Source organism: Acomys minous (genome assembly GCF_964271855.1).
Source record: "Acomys minous genome assembly, chromosome: 3".
Lineage (NCBI taxonomy): Eukaryota > Metazoa > Chordata > Mammalia > Rodentia > Muridae > Acomys > Acomys minous.
Genome location: NC_140485.1, coordinates 71,565,070 through 71,581,403, shown reverse-complemented (window position 1 = coordinate 71,581,403; position 16,334 = coordinate 71,565,070). Strand labels below are relative to the sequence as shown.

Here is a 16,334-nt window from a genome sequence, read left to right as displayed (position 1 = left end):
GTCTACTCAACTTTCATTTCTAAAGTCAGGAACTAGGGGTAGAGGTGTGAGGTTTCAGACCCGGCTCTTCCGGAGAGCAAGCTAGCCTGGCAAGGTGGCAATGACCTATTGTCCCAGCAGTTGGGAGGCTGGGAAAGGACAGGGTGCAGCCTCACCTACAGCCAAAGCTTCTGACATTGTCATAAGGCCACTTATTTGGGCACAGAAATTCACAGTTTATAGTGTGTGTCCATTTGCTTATATTTGCTCTTAGGGTTGACCAGGGCACGTGCCCCCGCCCTAATCTATTTTTCTTTTTCTTTTTTTCTTGTTTCTTTTGATTTTTGGAGTCAGGGTTTCTCTGTGTAGCCTTGACTGTCTTGGACTCACTTTGTAGACCAGGCTGGCCTTGAACTCACAGTAATGCGCCTGCCTCTGCCTCCTGAATGTTGGGATTAAAGGCGTGTGCCACCATGCCTGGCCCTCCCACCCTAATTTCTAAGTGGGAGAAACATGTTAAAATGCTCAAAGTCTGGGGATATAACTTGTTCCAGAGAACACATAGTTTTATTTATTTTGTAAAAAAAAAATAAAGTATAAAAATTTGTGTATCTTCAGCAAGGTTACAAGAAAAATAATAGGGCTGGGGTCGTGGCTCAGTTGGTAGAGTGCTTGCCAACTATGCATGAAGTCCAGGGTTTGATCCCCCAGAACTGCATAAACTGGGCATGGTGGGCCACACCTGTAATCCTAGCATTTGAGAGGCAGAGACCGGAGAATCAAGTTCAAGGTCACCCTCAGGTAGTAAGTCTGAGGCCAGCCTGGACAATGTGAGACCTACTGTCAACAAAACAAAACAAAAAGATGGGGCTGGAGAGATGGCTTGAAGTTTAGAGAACTTGTTTTTCTTACAAGGGACCCAGATTCAATTCCCAGCACCCACACGGTGGCTCACAATAAATCTATGACTCTACCTGTAGAGGACTGGACAATCTCTTCTGACTAGACATGCACTAGACATGCAAAACATACATACACATGAAAATAGCCATGGCCGGGACAGAACAAGGGTGGGATCTGCAGACACAGAAACAGCCTGGCACTGTCCACCCTACTGGGCATCCCATGAAGACCCTTCTCAGTCCTAATGAATGTTCTGCTCATGAGCAATAACACATGGGTCCTAGTGGGGGGAGCACCCTATGAAAGGGCATGCTCCTCCCCGCTCCAAAACGAGGCTCTCGGAGCCCTTCTCTCAGCCTCGTCTCTGGAGGAGGCAGGAGGCTGCATCTACTCACGCCTCCTTCAGTTCCAACATTCACAGTCCTCCCTCACATACTGTAATATGCAAATTAGATCTAAGTGTAATCACTGCCAGCCTCCTATTCAGTCTGCCTCTCTCTCTCTGTCTCTGTCTCTCTGTCTCTCTGTCTCTGTCTCTGTCTCTCTCTCTGTCTCTCTCTCTCTCTCTCTCTCTCTCTCTCTCTCTCTCTCTCTCTCTCTCTCTCTCTCTCTCTCACACACACACACACACACACACACACGAAATGGAAATGGAAGAAAATCCTACTGAAACTGACCCCTGGACCTTCACTGATCTTTATCACTTCTCTCTCTCCAGTTGGGGTTTATCCGGAAAATGACTCCTTGGTTTTCTGATGATCTTGTATGGTTAGACACGGAAGTAGTCTCTCTTCCATATATCATCCTCCATGCCGCCATGGCACAGCAGCCATCCCGAAGTGCCTTTAGCAGTCAGTACCAATCTGCCCAGCCAGGAAACAAACCAAGTTTTTGCCTGTTATGCCAATAGTGTAGGTCCAAACTGGATGTCTAGTTCACCGGCACCGTTGATGCATTCCCACCTGGAACTATCATCTCTAAACCACCAAAGCCCATGGGCTGGAGAGATGGCTCAGCAGCTAAGAGCATGCGCTGCTCTTCCAGAGGACCTGAGTTCCGTTCCCAGGATCCACACAGCACAGCAGCACACTTGTGTGGGTCTAACCACAGTCACATTTCTTTCGATGGGCCAGCAAATCTTCAGTGCGCGCACGACTGTAAACGGGGCATTTGCGGGTCGGTGCCTGCAGCGGTCAGGGAGGAACACCCGCCAAGAGCACTGTTCTGTCCACGGTGGAGACATTCCACTTAGCCAGTCTGCATCTAGATGGCAGGTTCTGTAGCGAACGGGGCCATATAAGGAAGGAACCCTAAGTCAGTTTTGATGAGAGGAAAGCCGTGCTATGTCCATTCACAACTTGCAGCTCAGGACCATGGCCAGCCTGTGTGTGAGCAAATTGGCTGAGCACAAGGGCGCCTGGGCAAAGAGAATGCCTAGAACCCTCCAAAACGCGGCAGCTTGCCCAACAGTCACAGACAGAGGTGTTGTATACAGGACCAGACAGACCACCTCCCACCCTGCTGGTACTGTCGGAGTGCCATGCGCAGGTCCTCCCCCACATGTGAACTTGCTTCCAACCTCCCAGCTCTTACCGTTCTCCTGAGCGTCCAGACAAAACACCCACCCACCCCATGCATAGGTAGGTATTGGGGCTGTATTTCTGGACCTCTGTCTCCATCTTGGTAAAACAGACCGCCTGAGAGGTACTGCTTAGAATTCCCTTTTCCAGAAGCAGCCTCTGCCTCCTGCAGTGCCTGCCCTGCCAGGGGATTTCAGTGGGGCTGCAACCATCCACTTCCACTTTAGGCCAGAGCTCGCTCTTCCCCCACCAACTCATCGCAAGGAGTGACTCCCCTGCGAGAACTCGGGGGGAGGATAAGAAGAGGCAGGGAAAAAAAAAAAGAGGCAGGAATGCTGCAAAATGGACGTATGCCATCGCACCCTCTCCTGATGATAACGTGTTGCTGTCCGAGCAGGTCTGGATGGGCAGACAGGGAGTGGCTGACACCGGTTCATGACGGAGAGCTTGGCTTATATAGTTACTTGGTGTGGTCATGTGTGCAGTCTCTTCCAGGGCCCAGTGCTCTTCAGAAGCTACCTCTCAAAATGATCAGCGGAGGATGCGACCTTGTGCCAAGTGATCGTGGGACACAGGCATTTTGCTGCTGAGTCTTCTGGGAGTACCATAGTGCATGCCTACCTCTGAGAACGTAAACACCACTGGATCCGTGGGGTCATGAGGTGAAGCTGGCAGAGCATCTTAAACTGCAACCTGAATCTGCCTTGGGACCCATTCAAAGCTGGCAGTGCTATGGCTACTCAGCAAGGGTTGGCAGTGCAGACAAATGGGTGTGTGCTGCCTCCCAGATCCCAAACCAGGCATAACTCTTCTTCTTAGCCTTAGAAGCAGGAACTGGCTTTCACTTGGGAGGATCTCTGGTAAGAATATTTAAACCATGTCAGTTCCAGAGAGAAGCAAAGATGACCGTTTGGGAAGTTTAAAGATTTAAGCTGGAGAGGGCACTGGTGTGTGTGTGTGTGTGTGTGTGTGTGTGTGTGTGTGTGCCTCCTCTAACTGCTGGAGGAAGAGCAGGGCAAAAGGCCAATGCGGCTGTGTGTGTGTGTGTGTGTGTGTGTGTGTGTGTGTGTGTGTGTGTGTCTCCTCTAACTGCTGGAGGAAGAGCAGGGCAAAAGGCCAATGCGGCTGTGGGCTCAGGACCTCTGGAGGAAGATGAGGAAAGTCACCATAAACATGCCCAGTGCACACCCCGGCCAGGCACTATAAACACGACCCAGTCCTTTGCCCTGGGAAGCCTCCAGCATGGGAGCTGCAGAGCAGCGCAGTACACGGGGCGCAGGGGCAGTAGGGGAGCGGTGACTCACCAGCAGGAGTAGGAGGAGTGTGGTGTTCGCTTTAATTATCAACTTGACACAGCCTACAATCACAATCACGGGGGAAGAGAGTCTTGATGAAGGGTTGTCAGGCTGTGACATGTCTGTTGGGGACTGTCCCTCCCTCCCTTTTTTTTCTTTTTCTTATGTGTACAGGTGTTTTGCCGGCACGTATGTCTGTGCAGCATGGACTTGCCTAGTGCCTGCAGAGGCCAGAAGAGGGCATCATATTCTCTGGAATCGGAGTCACAGACTGTTGTGAGCTGTCCCGTGTGGGTGATGGGAGGGGTGGGGTACAGGAGGTGGAGAATTTTGAGTCGTGAGGGTGAATTCTGAGGCGTTTTAACAGGAAGGACACAACCCCAGGGTAAAGATCCCTGTTAGCAAGATGAGCAGGACAGACTGTCCTAAGGTCTCCCTCCTCCACACCTTCACCCAAGTCCGCGCTGTTGCTCTGCCGCGGCCTTCATCCGGACCACAGGGGCTGGGGCCTCGCTCAGCACGGCCCTGAGTTCCACCTGTCAAACCTCCAAAACTCTATCGAGATGAGGAACCAGAAGAGTTGGAGGCCCTGGCGGTGAGGATGGCAGAGAGCCGGGCCACAGCTAGGTACCAAAGGTAAAGGACTTCCAGCATGGCTAGCTTCTCTCTCACCTCGCTGACCTGAAACAACAACAACAACAAAAGCCTGGCAGCTTAAGACCTCTTGGCTTTGTGGTCCTCTTTTCCTGCCAGCAGACCCCTGCTGATGGGCTGGCTCGACAAGGCCAGACCAGGACATGTTACACCGACAGCTGCGGACCAATCAGCATCTTTTCGTCAGACTCCTAAATTAGGAAGGAGATGAAGACCCTTCAGAAACTTAAAAAGCCCCAGCCCTCAGAGGAGACCAGGTGTGTGGTTTTTCCAAGGCCCATCTCTGCTTTAAGAAGGCATTTTTTCTCCATGTGTCTGGGCCATGAGTGTTTCCTCACCCTGCCCCCACAGACAGCTGAGACTGTCTCCTGTTGGCTGTACTCAAGACTTCGCCAGGGCTACCTGCCCAAGATTTTCTCCTGCTTTTTCATCCTTTAGCTGGCAGAGAAAAGGCATCTGAAAAAGACCCTGGATGGTAACAACAAAAAGCCCGGGTTTTTCCGTGTTAGGGTACTGAAGGAGGGCTACAGCTGCGCACGTGCGTGAGGCCTAAGCATGGCAAGGCCCCATGCAGTTGCAAAGGGGGCTGGGAAGCACAGTCTCTGGTTGGGCAGCCAATTGCAGGAGGGGAAACCTGATTTGGGTGGGAGAGAAGCAGCTTTTCACATAAGTAATGGGAAAAAGTGCTTGGGAGAACGGGAGAGCCCTCCCCTAGGCTGGATGGCTCTGATTCCGGCCTCAAGGAGAAGGGGAACAGGGAAGCTAAGGCCTTGGGAGGGACGGGTGCTTCGTTGGGTCACGACGCACTGTGCCAGAGTTAGGGCCAAGAGCCCTTTCCTTGTCTCGCCTCATTCTGTCTAAGGGAATACCACGAACAAAACCCACACGTTAACAGGCAGTGTCAGTACACCCCAACCTTCTGTGCAGGGTTAGAGGTGTCACGGAGATGGAGAGCGGGGGCCTTGCAGAGGGCACAGCACCACACGACTGGAGTGTCCCAAGGCCTCTACCACTAAGAGAGATCTGGAGCCAGGGGCACTGCTCTGTTGGTAGTGTGTTACCTAGCTTGTCGGAGACCCTGGACCTAGGACACAATGACGTGGCTGTGGTGGTGCTCTCGGGCACGAGGCATGAGGATCAAGAGTTCAAGGTCACCACGGGTGACGTAGTGAGTTCAAAACCAGCCTGAGCTACATGAGACAGTTGTGGGAGAGAAGGAGAAAGGAAGAGAGAGGAGAGGAGGGAGCCAGAGGGAGGGAGAGAGGGAGGGATGGAGGGATGGAGGGAGGAAGAAGGAAGAAGGAAGGGAGAGGAGAGGAGAGGGTCAGAGGGAGGGAGGGACGGATGGGTGAAGGGAGGAAGGGAGGGAGGCAAAGTGGGTAGATATGTCCAGCTTTCTCCTAAAGGACTGCTATTGAGGAAGACAGCAAGGGCTGTGAAAGGCCATATATTTTTCAGCTCACTGCCAAAGTCACTGGCTCCACTCTGGTATCACAGAAGCCTGTTGGGCACTTCTCTAGCAATCTGAGCCCACAGTGCCTCAGTCCTCCCATCTCTGAAACGAAGCTGACAATGAGAGCACTATTCAGCAAGAATTCTATTTGTTGATAAGTTATCTACCAGGAACTTTACACAAAAATCATACAATTCTGTTTCGTCAACGAAGAGACTGAGGTTCAGTACCCAAGTACCAACATTGAAGATTGGATTTGAATTTCATGAGCAGTCTTTGCAACAAAACTGAATTTCCTCCCACTGTAGGTGGACTTTATTCCAGTCCCACTGATAACAGGCCGGTTGGTGAAGGGCGTGAACTGAGCAGGGTCTTCACATGTACTCTGTGTTTGGTTGTGGGTACCCAAGTGACCACTTTGAAATGAGCAAGCGCCAGGCAGTTGCTGTCTGTGGTGGTTTGAATGAAAATGGCCCCCAAAGGCCCGGGAGTGGTATTAGGAGGTGTGGCCTTGTTGGAGGAAGTGCATCACTGGGGGGCGGGCTTTGAGGTCTCAGAAGCTTAAGGCAGGCCTGGTGGCTCACTCTCTCTTCCTGCTGCCTGCTGATCCAGACATAGAACTCCTGGCTCCCTCTCTAGCACCATGTCTGCCTGCAGGCTGCCATGCTCCCTGCCAGAGGACAGTGGACTAAAGCTCTGAACTGTAAGCTCTAATTCAATGCTTTTCTTTATAAGAGTTGTTATAGTCAGCCGGGTGTTGTGGCTCGCTCCTGTAATCCTGGCACTCAGAGAGGTAGAAGCAGGTGAATGTCTGTGAGTTCGAGGCCAGCATGGTCTACAAAGTGAGTCCAGGACAGCCAAGGCTACACAGAGAAACCTTGTCTCAAAAGAACAACACACACACAAAAAGAAAGAAAGAAAAAAGAAAAGAAAAGAAGAAAGAGTTGCTATAGTCATAGTGTCATAGGACAGCACCCTTTCAGTCTGGAAACAGAACAAGACAAGTGTAGCTGGACTGAGCTCTTTGTGTGTCCTACAGATAAGCACACCTGACCTCCAGCCCGAAGTAGCACTCAGCAGAACTACAGTTGGCTGAATTTGATGTCAGTCAAGGAGTTTGTTGGGGTTGGGGATAGTTGTTACCAAGCATCAGTGCAGCAACAGCTGACTTATACAGTGGAGGTGCTGCGCTATGAAGCCACATGTGTTCGGAGCTAAAGCCCTTGCTATTTTTTTTCTCTTGGTCAAGGTATCAAGGAACCAGAGGTGAGATAATACAGCCAAATGTCAGGGGCTGGGGCTAGAGATGGCTTGGTGGTAAGGAGAACATAGTGTTCTTACAGAGAAGCCGCGTTCAGTGCCCAGCACCTGTGTAACTCTAGCTCCAGGGTACCACCTTTGCTCCTAGATACTAAGATCTAACCCAGGCAGTTCCCTGGTGCCCTACCCTCTCACCTCCTAGGCACTCAGACTCTCAGGAGTATGTACACTCGGTAGCCGAACCTGGCAGAGAAGGGAGCCAGGGAGGGGCAGCAGCGTTTGGAGAGAAGGTTCACAGCCCTGTGCCCCAAGCGAGCTGCTGGAGGTCAGTGTCAGGCAGCCGTCAGTTCCCTGTGGCTGTCAGCACCTTCAATATGGCCCTGCTTGGTTACTTGTCACTCACTGACTGAGGAACACTCTTCTCTGGATGGGCCATGAACTTTTAGGGGTCACTCATTCCACTACCTGCCCAGATGGTAGCACTCACAGAAGGCAAGTCTGTGCCCCCTGACTTAATGCTCTGTTCCCTGTGCCTGGTAGATTTCAGCACACTGAGGCCCCTTTCCTTCCAGCCCGTGGCTGCTGAGTGAAACTGTTAACCCAGCTTGAACTCCAGAAACAGGTTTAGGGGTTCACCTGGCCAAGGACGCACAGCCCAGCCCTTCTGCCTTCACAGTCGACACTACATACATCATTCATTCTTTGTGGTGACTGCACTCAATTATTAGTAAGGAGCTACAATCATGTATGTGACTAATTAGCATCTGAGTTCCTGACATTTTTGCAGGCAGCTGTCATGAAGTCTTCCTGTATTTCACAGCATAACCCCTAGTTAGATCTGCATGTGTTAAGTGTGACTACTACCAAGTCATCACCTACCAGGTGATGACCTTTTTCCTACAGCATGAGAGTGCCTGAGCTCTGCCATGACTATTCAGCACTAAAACTTCCCCGACACTCCCTAGAGGTTTCGAGAATAATCCCCATGGTGCCTGAGTTGGGAAATAGGTTTGCTTCCCTATGCTGAGAAAGCCCACATGGGCTCAAGTGCTCTGGTCGGAACTCATCCAGTTGTCCACAGAGAGAAAAAAATAAAAAACAAAAACAAAAGAGGTGGGCGGTAAACAGCTGCAGCCCAAAGATTTCTCTCCGCCACTCACTGGGAAGTCAGCTGCCACTCGACCCAAGTGGTGGTTTCTTTTCACACTGTTTCCTAAAATAAGTCAGAACCAGCTGGGGAAGAGCTTTTCACCAAACAAAACTGAGGAAGGGAGAGTAGAGGAGATTCCAGGGTTCAAGATGACAGACAGACAGACAGACTAGCAGAAAAAGCAGTGGTGGGCTCTGCCCAAGCCAGACATCCTAACAGCAGCCCAGAGCCATTTGGATGAAAGCAAGGCTCCACCAACCACCTCCTCTAAGGCTTTCCTCAGTCTCCAGGGCTTTTTGAAAGAGAAGAAAGTGAAGCACCCTCCCCTGAACAGAAGTCACAGGACTACCTGCCATGGCTTTGGGTGTGCCGTCCCTGCCTTGGCCTTCCTTTCCTAGAGGAGGAGATGAACTGTTCTTCATCCTTTCAGATCAAAAGGAGCGTTACCTTCTACGAATGCGTTTCTAGATCACCAGGGTAGAAGGTCCTCTGCTCAGTGTGCCCAGGTCCTAACCTTGCCCGCTCAGCAGGGACACCTGACGGCACTAAGAGACCTGCTCTGCACTCAGCTTTAGCTAGGAAGGGGACGGCTGAGTCCAAACCCCTGAGTTGAAGATGACCCGCCTGTATCTAGCTTGCAGCAGCATTTAGAGTTGGCTGCTACTGCAGGACCAAATAGCGTGAGAAGATTCTAATCTCGGATCCAATGGGCTTTCAACACACACACACACACTGCCTAGCTGTGCCAAGGAGGTCAGGCTGACAGTGAGTGGGTGCAAAGACACAAAAAGCTATTTTGTGTGCAAAGGGTTCCAGGGCTGCAAAGTGACCTTACCCCAGTAGGCTGTCGCTGCCCTTCAGCATTCTGTCTGTGAGGCCTACCTCTGTCCTTTTGCCAAGGGAACAACTCCCAGGCCTGGCTAACCCAGACCTCAGGAGCCAACGGCCAAGAAAAGAGTAAGGCAAGCTTAAAAAAAATATCTGTACTTAGGACAGAGGACTTAGGCGAAACAGCCAGAGCAACTCCAGCTATGAAATGCCTCCTATGAGAGCAAGTTACGAAAGGATCAGAAATCAGCCTGAGTCTAACCATGCGAGATGGCTCGGTGGGTAAAACTTTTGCTGTCAAGCCTAAAGGACTAGGCTTGATCCTCATAGCCCACATAGGAGGAGAGAACCAACGTCACCAAGTCGTCCTCTGACCTCTACATGTAGATTATGGCACATGTGTACAAATACATGACTTATACACACAACAATAATAAATAGTTTTAAAAATAGGATCAACAAGATAGCTCCTTGGTGAAGGTACCTGCTGCCAAATCTGACTACCTGAGTTTGACCTGAAAGTTCTACATGGTAGGAAAGAATTACCTCATGCAAGTTGTCCTTCGATCTTCACATGTGTGCCATGGTGTGCATGCATGTACACACACACACACACACACACACACACACACACACACACACACTTAATTTAAAAAGTTAAAAAGACCAAATTAAAAACAAATACAGAAAGAAGCAGAGCAAACTCTGGAATGTGGCATTCCATTATCTGCAGTGTACTTTAATGTGCTTGTTTACACATGGGCTCTCTGTGTACATAATAGTGGCACGAGCCATTCTCTAAATACAATCTGGTACCCAGACAGTGACAGATGCACATGGAAGCTAGTGAGCAAACTTCCACACAGGGAAGCCAAATAGCATGGCATGGCTGGTCAGATGCTCCCAAAGCCTCATGTTTAACACCCAGGGACAACAGACACCCTGAAAGATGGCATGAGACTATTTCAATGGGAGACCAAGGCTCTGAGTGTTTCCTCAAAAGATACTGGCTCCAGAACATTCTAAATGCTGCCGAGAGAAAGATGGAGAGAACATTGTCTATGTAGCATCCGTGTTCAGCATCTTACATGTCATCCCCTTTAAATGCTAAAAGAATTGGCTCCACTTTACAGGCAAGGGCGGCAAGGCTTGCGCACTGGCCAGGTGGTTTGAGAGTGATGGTGACACTCTGACCTGCATCTCATGGCTGCCCGAGCTCACTCACTCATCCATGCCACACTTCCTCACACAGGAGGGAAGGCATGCTGGAGAACCAAGGACTCTGAGGGACTTAGGGTGTAGCTCAGGAACAGAGGGATTCCTGGGTTCCATCCCTGGCACCAGGAGAGTTAAGGGAGGAGTACCAAGACTGAGCACAAGTGATCGATTTCTAATACAAAGAGGATGCTAAGCAACTCAGAGTGCCCAGGTGTAGTCAGCTGAATGTTAAACCTGGTCAGGCCACGTGAGGAAAAGGCCTGGAGCCTCGGTGTGACAATGGAGTGTCCGGATGCAGCCTGTCAGCTCCCTTCCATTGTGAACATGAAGCTTGGGGCTTTATCTGGTAACCAGCTCTACCATCTTCTCCAGGCCCATTCCTACCTGGGGAGATGGGTGGAAACTCCCAGAAGGCCACTGTCAACTCACCAAAACATATGGTGACACTGCCTGCCTTTCTTCCCCTTTGGTGACAACACCTCACATCTTACATTGTAATTGGTCAAGTTGACCTGTAGCTCAACAGGATGTAAAACTTAGATTTTAAATAGATTTTTAAAAAAATTACTTAGGAGCCAGATGTGGTGGCTTTAACCTTAGTATACTTTAATCCCAGAACCCAGGAGACAGGGGCAGGTGGATTTCTGTGAGTCTGAGACCAACCTGTTCCATAGAGAGTTCCAGACTAGCCAGGGCTGTATAGTAAGACCCTGACTCAAAACATTAAATTAAATTTAAAACATTAAATTAAAATAACAAGAAAGAAGTTACTCTTAATTTACTAAGCGCCAAGCGCCTAATCTGAGTGTGAGTTAGGCCAGTCAGTTAGCTTATCAGTTAACACCATTAGCCAGCTCTACTGGGGAAGAGGTGGCAAAGCAGCTTCAAGGACCATCATCCAAAAGGCCGAAGGAGATCACCTGGGAGGGGAAAGGGGCCTTCTTATCAGAAACTGGAAGTCTGCCACAAGGGACACCAGTGACAAGACTTCTTACCCTAGCAGTCACAGTGAAGGCCACAGAATTAATTACACGGCTGGAAACCAGGAAGTGCTGCAAAGAAAGACTGCCACAGGTATGAAATGCCGCCATTCCAGGCAATGAGGATGAGGAGGCGGGGCCAAAAAGTCTCACCACTGTGTAATGTGGATACCTGTGCATGGCGACGGTGTGTAATATGGGTGGCTTTGCATGCCGGGTGGCTTCCGGCATTGGAGGGAGCCATTTTATATCACTTCTAAATTATCATAATCTCCAGAGGTTAAAAATCCCTTGGGCTGTTGGACTTGCCTTATGAGGTCTTATGAGGTCTCCAAACCCAATTCTGGAATCCTCAGTACAAGCAAGCACGTGACAGAATTACTGTCCCAGCCTCAAACCCATCAAATAATGAAAGTGTCCGTATTCCAGATTTGTTTTCTTTCTCTTTCTTTCTTCCTTTCTTCCTTCCTTTCTTTCTTTTTTGAATCAGGGTCTCACTATGCAGCCCTGGCTCGCCTCAAACTCACGGAGATCCACCTGCCTCTGCCTCTGCCTCCCTAGTGCTGGGATTAAAGGCGTGCAGCACCATGCCCCAAGGCTCCAGTTTTATTCCTATAGAGAGAACAATCCTATGAGGTGGAATTTAATACAATAAGCCAAGAATTTGGTTTATAAAGTTAGTGTTCTAACAAAACAAAACAAAACAGACCCTAAAACAATTCTCACATGCCAAAGTGCAGTACTGGGACACTGTCAACAAAGAACAAACGTCATAGTGATGATTAAAAACCAAACAGCACTCACTCCAGAGAGAAGAGGGGGGAATGGGGTTATCTGTTATTGCCCCCAAAACCAACACATAATGATACACAGTGTGAACAGAAAAATCTTACTGTTCACTACATAAAAATCATCCAGGTAGCCAGGAGTGGTGGCACACGCCTTTAATCCCAGCAGTTGGGAGGCAGAGGCAAGAGGACCTCATGAGTTTGAAGCTATCCTGGTCTACAGAGTGAGTTCCAGAACAGCCAGGGCTACACAGAGAAATGGTGTCTTGAAAAACAAAATAACAAAATCATCCAGGCACTGTGGGGGGAGGGGTGGGGGTGGGGCTGTTGGGAACTGATCAGGCCCTGTGCAACAGTCAACATTCTGCAGAGAATAGGGATGCTACCGCCTCTTTTAGGCATTGAGGTGTTTAATTTTTAAAAAAACCTGCCAGCTGGGAGCGGTGGCACACGCCTGTAATCCCAGCACTGGGGAGGCAGAGGCAGGAGGATCTCTGTGAGTTCAAGGCCAGCCTGGTCTACAAAGTGAGTCCAGGATAGGCAGAGCTACAGAGAAACCCTGTATCAAAAAAAAAAGAAAAAGAAAAAGAAAAAAAAAGAAAAGAAAAGAAAAAAAAGGAAAGAAAGAAAAGAAAAGAAAAGAAAGAGCTTGCCAGAGATAATGCTTATCTCAGGATCCGCCATGGGGAAACACTGTTTAAAGAACAGCATTAACATGGCCACTAAGCTCTAAACAGACTGAGAGCCAGGGAGACAACAGCAGAGGGCGTCCTGAAGCTCTGGTTTCCCCTTGACCCACTCAATGAGGCTGCCTCCTGTCTCTCTGCCCGAGCCTTATCTCTCCCTCTGGGAACAGATTAAGGACACAACTTTGCCAGAGATGAGATCTGACAGGAATGGCGCTGCTGGCGACATGGTGGCACCACCAGCAGAGTCTGAGGACTAAACTTGTTTCCGAGACTCCACCCACCTCCAAAGGTGCCTAGTGAGTGTCCTCTCTGAAGTGGGACCTACCACTCAGCCAGTCACTGGACAAAGTAGGTGGAAAAATCTAGCAGCTAGCCACTGTCCTCCTGTCCCCCCTTTCCTCTTCTTTTATTTCTTGTAAGTATCTCGTTTCAGAGTCAAGGTAGAGGTCTGGGGAGGAAGGCCTGGAGAGAAAGACTTCAGATACCAATACCCGTAAGTCCCATACCAGCCCAGCAGGCCAAACATGGTGCCGAACACTTTCTGACTCAAGTCGTGGAAATAAACGGCTGTGCACAAAAACATCCATACCCATACGAAGGTCAGGAAGCCCAGGGCGACAACCAGGGTGGTGATGACAGCGTGGAGGTGGTGGCTGCGGTCCGTCTTCACCTCGTGCAGCACAGCCATCTCCTCCACGATCATGAGAGCACAGAAGGTCAGTAGGAAGGAGTGGCCTGAGATGTCAAAGCCGTGCCAGAAGCCCCCTTCCCGGTGGCATTGCTGTTTGCTCCGATGCTCCTGTCTGATGCCCTCCAGGGCTGGGGACTGGTAGCAGCTGCCGGTGTAGTGCTCAATGCTGGAGAAGAGGGAGGTGCAGGTATACCAGATGGCTGTGCCCACGAGCAGGGTGCTCAGCCGACGCAGGACCTGGCCGGTCTTGCCCGTCAGGTGGTAGTTGGTGAGGGCAATGAAAGGCAGGAGAAGGCAGACTGTCCAGGCCCAGGCCACTTTAACAAAATACCTGACAGAAGAGGAAAGTGCAAGTGAAGAAGAGACATGGCCGAGAGGAGCAGTGCCACCGTGCCTCAGCTAGCTAAGCTCCCAAGGGAAGCTAAGTGAAATCGATAAAGGCTGCCCATCCAAACAGCTACCGTGTTTGACTCTTCAATACATGCTTGCACACGCTTTATTCCCTATGTACTGAGCCTACTTAACCCGTGACACTGAGCCACAGAGATGTCATTCCCAACTGGAGGTCATAGTGGCAGACTGAGGTTCAAATCCAGGGCCTGAAATTTTCCAGGTGCACTATTTGCTCAGGAAAGCGATAACTGAGCGTCTATCAGATGTGAGGTGGAGTCACGCACATTCTCTCCCACAGCACATTCGCTCTTAGCTGAGGATGAAGGGGTCATTTCTGAAAGTATAGCCCAGGCTGGCCCCAGGCTGCCTATGTAGCCGAGGATAGGCTTCAACTATGGATCCTCCTGCCTCCGCCTCCCAGGTAATGCCATTACAGGTACCACATCCGGTTTCATATTGGGGATCAAACCTTTATGCATGCTAGGAGAGCACTCCTGCAACTGAGTCGCATCCCTGGCCCTCATTTATCCCACTTTACATGACCCTGGGGGCTCAGACAACCGAATACTTTGCCAAGGCTACACACTCAACAGCAAACGCAGACTGAGCCACACTTTGCCCAGCCCCAAAGTCCATGCCTTTTCTACCACACCAGTGTTCTTTCCTACAAGGCTGGTAAGTCTTATAAGAAAGAGCTTTACTTCAACATACAAGACCAGGGTTCAAATCCCGACTCTGACTCTATGTATTACTATACCTTCAGGCCTCAGTTCCCTCAGCTGGGAAAGCTGAGGGCACCGAGCAGTTCCTAAAATCTCTTCCAGATGCAATGAGTCACTGCCAGTTCCCTCTCGTTAACCAGCGCCAGGTCTTGGAACAAAACACGAGAATCCATGGCTACCCCTAAACAACAGAGACTGGCATGCCAGGCTGCTGGGCTCCTGGCTCATCAGGCCACATAAAGCAACACCTACCATGTCTGCCTCCCCTGTGCCCATGAAAGGTGGCTGACCTGGCAGGGAGGGGCAGAAAACACACAGAAAAGAGATCTGAGCTGGGTGTGGTGGAGCACGCCTTTAATCCCATCACTCGGGAGGCAAAGGCTGGCGGGTTGCTGTGAGTTTGAGGCCAGCCTGGTCTACAAAGTGAGTCCAGGACAGCCAAGGCTACACAGAGAAACCCTGTCTCGAAAAAAAAGAGGGGGAGGGATCTGAGGCAACTACCACCTCACACTCTATTGTCAGCCCAGCCACTAAGAGCAGGTAAGGAGGAAGGTGGGCAAGGTCAGAACGCCTCTTCCCTAGGTTCTAGTAGGTTCTCAGATACCACTAAAGAGCCTGTCACTAAAACCTTCACAGGCATTCGCAAGGAAAGCCTTGTCAAAGCCAAGGTCTGCCAGAAACCTGCCCCAGCTGCCAAAAAGAGAAAAGAAAACAGGGTTTTAAGAAGCCAACAAGAGTTTGGTAGACTCTCGGGCATGTGGGAGACAATAGTCTGAAGCATTAAGTTCACATGAAGGGAGCAATCTCATCTTTCAAGTTGCCTGTGTTGCTGCAGGGGTGTTCTGTGCAATGAAGGACTAGGGAAAAGTGGGCGGAGTTAGAGATAAGTCCCGAAGAGGTCGCTGGGGTTGCTTTCCTGGGCAACTGCCATGCACTTTAGAGGACTGGGAAAGTTCAAGGAGATCCAGAGGAAAGGTCACTAACACGAAAGGCTTCCTGCTTCTACCAACATAGGGCCAGGAGGGAAAAGCTCTCCTGGGTGCTCGGTGCGTCTAGACGTGGTATTTAAGACAATGGTGGGATTTTTGCCACAGGAGTTAGGAGAGGGGTGTCTCATAAGCCGGCAGGAGGAAGGTGACAGCTCCCCAAACAGGACAGGGGCGAGCACCTAACGCTGGGAGTGGGGAGTAGAGGCTCCAATGCACCCCATATAAACTGTCACTATTAATCCACCCCGTCACTGACCCGCCCGAGAGCCCGGCCCTCCTATCGGAATCCTCAAATGCTAGGTGCCATTCGCTTTCCCAGGGTCCCCGCGTCGCGACACGTTCGCGAACGCGGCTGTCAAGACGAGACTTCCCTCCTGATGACTCGCCCACCCCGGCAGCGAACTGGGGCGCGGGGACGGGGAGCCTAAGGGCACTCACACGTTAAGGACGTTGTGCTTGTTGCTGAGGTAGGACTCGGGCAGCGGAGACAGCTCCTTGAGGAGCGAGCCCATAAACATGGCAGCGATCAGCGACCAGGGCAGGTAGCGCCGCGTCGCTGCCCTCACCAGCGTCCCACGGAGAAACCACGCGCAGCGCTCCAGATGCTCCATGCCGGACCTTCTCGGCCACCGTCCGCTTCCCTCCCAGAGCCCTCTCGGCCACCGTCTCGCCCTTCGCCGGAGCTGGTACTACCACCTCCCTCCGGGCGCATGCGTGCTTCTCGCAAGCCCCGCCCCCTAAGGGTCGCGAGCTCCCTCTTGT

At 50.7% G+C, this 16,334-nt stretch overlaps 1 protein-coding gene across 3 annotated transcripts in view; it reads right to left on the bottom strand.

Moving 5' to 3' along the window:
• Positions 1–16,334, bottom strand: part of FITM2 (fat storage inducing transmembrane protein 2) — a 22,997-nt gene extending 6,663 nt beyond the window's left edge. The window contains exons 1-3 of one of the 3 annotated variants that reach the window (XM_084776206.1): positions 16,011–16,334; positions 13,367–13,799; positions 4,298–4,438 (exon numbers count right to left, since the gene is read on the bottom strand). In XM_084776206.1, the coding sequence (XP_084632332.1) occupies positions 4,313–4,438; positions 13,367–13,799; positions 16,011–16,183 (732 nt within the window). In that variant the 5' untranslated portion in view covers positions 16,184–16,334 and the 3' untranslated portion in view covers positions 4,298–4,312. Of the gene's footprint in view, positions 1–4,297; positions 4,439–9,815; positions 13,800–16,010 lie in introns of those variants that run through there. The other 2 variants (XM_084776207.1, XM_084776205.1) reach the window with 2 other exon arrangements.